General features: G+C 39.4%; 1 protein-coding gene across 1 annotated transcript in view; it reads right to left on the minus strand.

The window, feature by feature from the left end:
- Positions 1-925: 925 nt before the first annotated feature.
- kif18a (kinesin family member 18A) overlaps positions 926-5704 on the minus strand; it is a 42648-nt gene continuing 37869 nt past the window's right edge. Inside the window, exons 15-18 of the mRNA XM_056461611.1 lie at positions 2223-2571; positions 2039-2131; positions 1838-1947; positions 926-1260 (exon numbers count right to left, since the gene is read on the minus strand). Of these exons, the coding sequence (XP_056317586.1) occupies positions 1121-1260; positions 1838-1947; positions 2039-2131; positions 2223-2571 (692 nt within the window). The 3' untranslated portion in view covers positions 926-1120. The remainder of the gene's footprint in view (positions 1261-1837; positions 1948-2038; positions 2132-2222; positions 2572-5704) is intronic.

Genomic DNA, 5704 nt, shown 5'->3' on the forward strand with positions numbered 1-5704 from the left:
TTAGAGGCCGATAACAGATATATAAGCCGATAAATATAAATATTTCAAAATGATATATTTTAATACAGCGTACAACTGATTTTATTTTAAAAACTTTATAAGTTTGATCTGATCTTATGAACTGAATAACCTACTCAGTATCAATAGGTGATTATATAGACCTATTTTCACCATTTCACATGAATCACCATGCCAAAAATATCTTTTTTTCACATAGCCAATTAACATGCAACTTGACTGTTGCATAAAAATAATAGATTAAATAACAAAATGGGATTTAATTAAACAAGTAAACACCCGCAACACGTTGATAATAACAAATAATCGTATTAGATTACAAACAACCCAATGAGTTGTTTAGCATGTGTTATGCTATTATGTTTATTATGTTTACACATTTACTATTTTTCCTGAGGTGATTTAAATGAAAACACATAATGACGCTCTATCAAACATATCTATAATGACAAGGACTATGGTTACTTGATGAATTATTAGTGCACAGCAATACCCAAAGGACGGACTTTGAAGGAATAAACAATGCCAGGAAAGCTCTGTTATAGTGCACTGGACAAGTCTGAACAAGTTCGACCTATGCATGTGCGAAGCAGGCAGTTCTGTACAATTGCGTAATCTATCGGCTTAAAGATAGATAATGATAACATTAAAAATAGCATTTATCGGCCGATATCGATATGGCAGCCGATATATTGTGCATCCCGAACTGTTACCAGGCCAATAGCTACATTATGACAATGATCTTTACGAATCTTCTTTGTAATTAAGGCAAAAAATTGTCTATTTTTTTTAGGAATATCCAAATGTGCATTACTCCTAAATGTGAACAATAAATAACACAGGATCAGTATATTTCTAATCATCTATAGCCTATTTAATCATGAAACAGCTGATAAAAATGGGCTTTTTAAATGTTTTTTTTTATTTAAACATTTCAAAAGAGGAAAAAAGTTAACATTAACATTAATACAAATCATTTTTCTAAAAACAATGAAGCCCAAATTCCAGTTCCTCACGCAGTTAAAAAAAAAAACCTTTGTACATCTATTCTCCATAAGCTCAGTGCATGAGAAATCAACGTCTTTTAAAGATAGCTAAAAGCTCACATCCTCTTGGTGACTTTTTTAAAGAGTGCAGCAGGTCCCATTGAGCTCAACTTGTGTTTACGCTGGCCGAGCTGATGAAGGTTTCCCTCAGACACGCTCCGGACTACTCTTCGGCTTGGCTCGTTTTCTGAAGATACTAGGTGCAGTAGAAGAAAATGGAAAGAATAAAGATTATAATAAGGACTTTTTTTTTTTTTTTACAACTAGCATAACAGACTTGACACAGTAGTTCAAAAAAGGCCTCTCATTTGTAATAGTTTTATATATAATCAGTATACATTTTAACCAAATGAAAGCCCTACTTATTTCTACACTAATGTGGTCATTCATTTAAATAAAAGCACTTGTGTCTAACAACACCGCACAGACCTGGCCAAAAATGGCTGTAATGTAGAGCCTCTAGTGGCTTATTACTTTATAAAATTGGGGTAAATTCAGCCAACTCGTGGCATTATATTACTAAGGAGAAAGAAAGCACCAGAGCCATAGGGAGTGGGAGGAGGAGATTCTGGCTGTGCGCCTGACATTCTTTCACAGCTGTCAGCCGGTCCGCCCATTACACTATTACAATACTTTACCAAACATAATGGATTATGTGAGGACTTCATAAATGGAATATAATGAGAGACGCTTATGTTCCACTTCCAAGATACAAATGAGAGCCCGCAGAGGATAACCAATTTCTTTTTCTGCTTTGAGAATTGCATACAAACCTCCTAAACGTCGAATTCGCAGTGGTTTGGATGCCTCGCAGGGATCTCTCTTAATGCGTTTGGGGGCCGCCGCCATGGCCTGAGAACTGTCTTCTTTCCCAATGCTGGAACTGATACATGCAAACAAAAAAAAAAAAGTGAGATTTTGGAAAACACCAAGAGTGCAAATGTCAATGAGGCATGATTTTCTCTGACACACACCAGTTGAGCTTGCGCTTGCCCTGTGCGGCTGATGTCATGGCCATGTAGGACGGTTTAGATCTTCGCAGGTCTAACAGTGATGGGATCTCCAACCTAGAAACCAAATGGGGGTGAAAACTTATTCACAGCAGCCAAAACTTTAAATCATGTTTACAACAGATGTTGTTTTAACAGGATGTGGTACCTATTAGCTGGCTTGTTTGCGTTGTTTGCACGTAATGCCTGGAGTGTTGAGCGGCCAGGGTCTTCGGGTGATAAAATGATGGTGGCATTAGCACCTGTTGGGTCTTCAATGTGACCGATGTCAATCGTGGAGTTTGGATCAAAGATGCTGGAGGTGTGTGGCTGTCCCTCAGGAGTGAACTGTAGTGGGAACATGCCCTCCTGTCTCAGAACATCCTGAAGGGCAGGTGGGTAATGGGACAGAACAGGACCATCTCCATCTGGATTTGCAGGAGAAACCGACAGCTTCCTCCTGATGGGTTTTTTAAGAACACCTTCAGCTTCTCCCACTTGATGATGAGGACCACAGTCTGAAATAGACAGGAAGCAAAAAAAACTCAGGATTCTTGTACAGTTTTGATTAATAATCTATGTGGAATTGATCATTTCTAAATTAAAAGCCAGAACGTCAACACTACTGTCTTCAGAAAATGTTCAAACTGATTTAAACAAGACGTATGGATAGATGCACAAACCGACAGATTGACTAATAGAGAAACAGATGGATAGACAGATATACAATTAGATGTATAGACACACACATATCAATGAATGGGTAGACTGATAGACAGACATGCATTCAATTGTATAAACAGACAAATATACCACTGGTTGGACAGACAGATGGACAGTGATGAATTGAAAGTCAGACGAGATATACGATTGGATAGATGGATAGACAGACAGACAAACATATATATCATGCATGTGTGCATAGACAGACTGATAAAACAGAGAGATGAGATGGAAGGATAGACAGATAAAACTGGATGGGTAGATTTATTGACTGACATATAGATGGATGTATTCAGATAGGCTGAATTACAAGTTGATGATAGATTTTTAGACAATTTTACTGAATTTACAAACATAGTGATGGGCGGTAGATGGATAGACCAGATAGACAATTTACAGACCTACAATTACTAAATAGATGAATTGACAGAAAGATGGATAAGCAAACAAAATTGGATGGAGAGATGGATATTTATATACCATAAGATGGATGACAGAGAGATGGATAAATGGAGATGGATGGATGAGCAAAAAGACAGACTATAAAAAGATGCATACATTTGGAGAGACAGACAGAAAATGACCCGTTGCTATACACCCACTGGCCACTTTATTAGGTACACCTTACTAGCATGGGGTTGGACCCGCTTTTGCTTTTAAAACTGCCTTAAACCTTCGTGGCATAGATTCAACAAGGTACTGGGAATATTCCTCAGAATTTTTGGTTAATTTCGACATGATAGCGTCACACAGTTGTCGGCTGCACATCCATGATGCGAATCTCTGGTTTCACCACATCCTAGTGCTCCATTGGATTGAGGATCTGGTGACTCTGGAAGCCATTTGAGTACAGTGAACTCATTGTCATGTTCAAGAAACCAGTCTGAGATTATTCGTAGTTTATGACATGGCATGTGTTATCCTACTGGAAGTAGCCATCAGAAGATGGGTACACCGTGGTCATAAAGGGATGGACATGGTCAGCAACAATACTCAGGTAGGTTGTGACATTGACACGATGCTCAACTGGTACTAATGGGCCCAAAGTGTGCCAAGAAAATATCCTCCAGACCATAACACCACCACCACTAGCCTGAAGCGTTGATACAAGGCAGGATGGATCCATGCTTTCAAGTTCTTGACGCCAAATTCTGACCCTACCATCCAAATGTCGCAGCAGAAATTGAGACTCATCAGACCAGGCAACATTTTTCCAATCTTCTATGGTCCATTTTAGTGAGCCTGTGCAAATTGTAGCCTCAGTTTCCTGTTCTTAGCTGACATGAGTGGCACCCTGTGTGGTATTTTGCTGCTGTAGCCCATCTGCCTCAAAGTTGGAGGTATTGTGCATTCTGAGATGTTCTTGTGCATTCCTCAGTTGTAACGAGTGGTTATTTGAGTTACTGTTGTCTTTCTATCAGCTGAAACCAGTCTGGCCATTCTCCTTTGACATCAACAAGGCATCTGCGCCCACAGAACTCTCACTCACTGGATATTTTCTCTTTTTCAGACCATTCTCTGTAAACCCTAGAAATGGTTGTGCGTGAAAATCTCAGTAGATCAGCAGTTCCTGAAATACTCAGACCAGCCTGTCTGACAACAACGACCTTGCCACGTTCAAAGTCACTTAAATTGCCTTTCTTTTCCATTCTGATGCTCAGTTTGAACTGCTGCAGATCGTCTTGACCATGTCTACATGCCTAAATGCAATAAAATAAATGAATGAAATACAAAAATAATCTTTTTATTTTTTAATCATGTGGGGTGGTGGGAGAAAGGGGATATTTATTTTTAGATATACAGCTGAAGTCGGAATTATTAGACCCCCTGTTTATTTTTTTGCCCAATTTCTGTTTAACAGAGAGAAGATTTTTTTTAAACACATTTCTTAACAAAATAATTTTAATAACTCATTTCTAATAACCTTCTAATGACCTTAAAAAGTAAAAAACAAAAAACTATATATATATATATATATATATATATATATATATATATATATATATATATAGAGAGAGAGAGAGAGAGAGAGAGAGAGAGAGAGAGAGAGAGAGAGAGAGAGAGAGAGAGAGAGAGAGAGAGAGAGAGAGAGAGAGAGAGAGAGAGAGAGAGAGAGAGAGAGAGAGAGAGAGAGAGAGAGAGAGAGAGAGAGAGAGAGAGAGAGAGAGAGAGAGAGAGAGAGAGAGAGAGAGAGAGAGAGAGAGAGAGAGAGAGAGAGAGAGAGAGAGAGAGATAGGAACAAGTTCATAAAATAACAGTGACCAGTGATTGAACGAATCTCTCAACGCAAGTAACTGCTATGTAATAATATTGCTCAGTGTTGTTGGCATCACCCGATTTGCGAGGCAGATTCCTAGACACGTATAGCTCACAAACAACGCATCAAGTTTACATCACTGATGCAAACACACAAACATTATTACTCATACAACAGTGACCAATTCATCCACGCTTGTCTCGTGAGCGAGACGTCAAGAGCGACATGTCGTTAAAGAGCAGGTTCAAGACAGACAGTACGTGTGTATGTGTGTGCTGGTAGGTGTATGTGGGTGGGGAAGGCAAGGGAGGCTCCAGGAAGCTGTTGGAGGGGTCTGACGTTGGATATTGAGTGGCGGAGTATGCCGGAGCACGTCGCAGTCTGGCCGCGCACTGACTCACACCATGCAGAAAAGTGAGGGAGAGAGAGAGAGACACTGCGGCTGCATCTTTAAGCGTTCTTGACCAATGGCGATGCTTCAGAGATCCTGCTGGTTAAACTGTTGACACTCGGCCATCTCTCTTTCGCTCTGAGTCAGTGCTGATTCTCAGAAATCTGGACTGCATGGGAGAGGACCTGACATCCTGTTAATGACTAACTATACTCACTTATTTAGCAAAAGAAAAGTTTGAAACTCTCATCCCAATATGCAAGCACCAAACGCACATGAG

Source organism: Danio aesculapii, chromosome 7 (assembly GCF_903798145.1).
Source record: "Danio aesculapii chromosome 7, fDanAes4.1, whole genome shotgun sequence".
NCBI classification, from domain to species: Eukaryota; Metazoa; Chordata; class Actinopteri; order Cypriniformes; family Danionidae; genus Danio; species Danio aesculapii.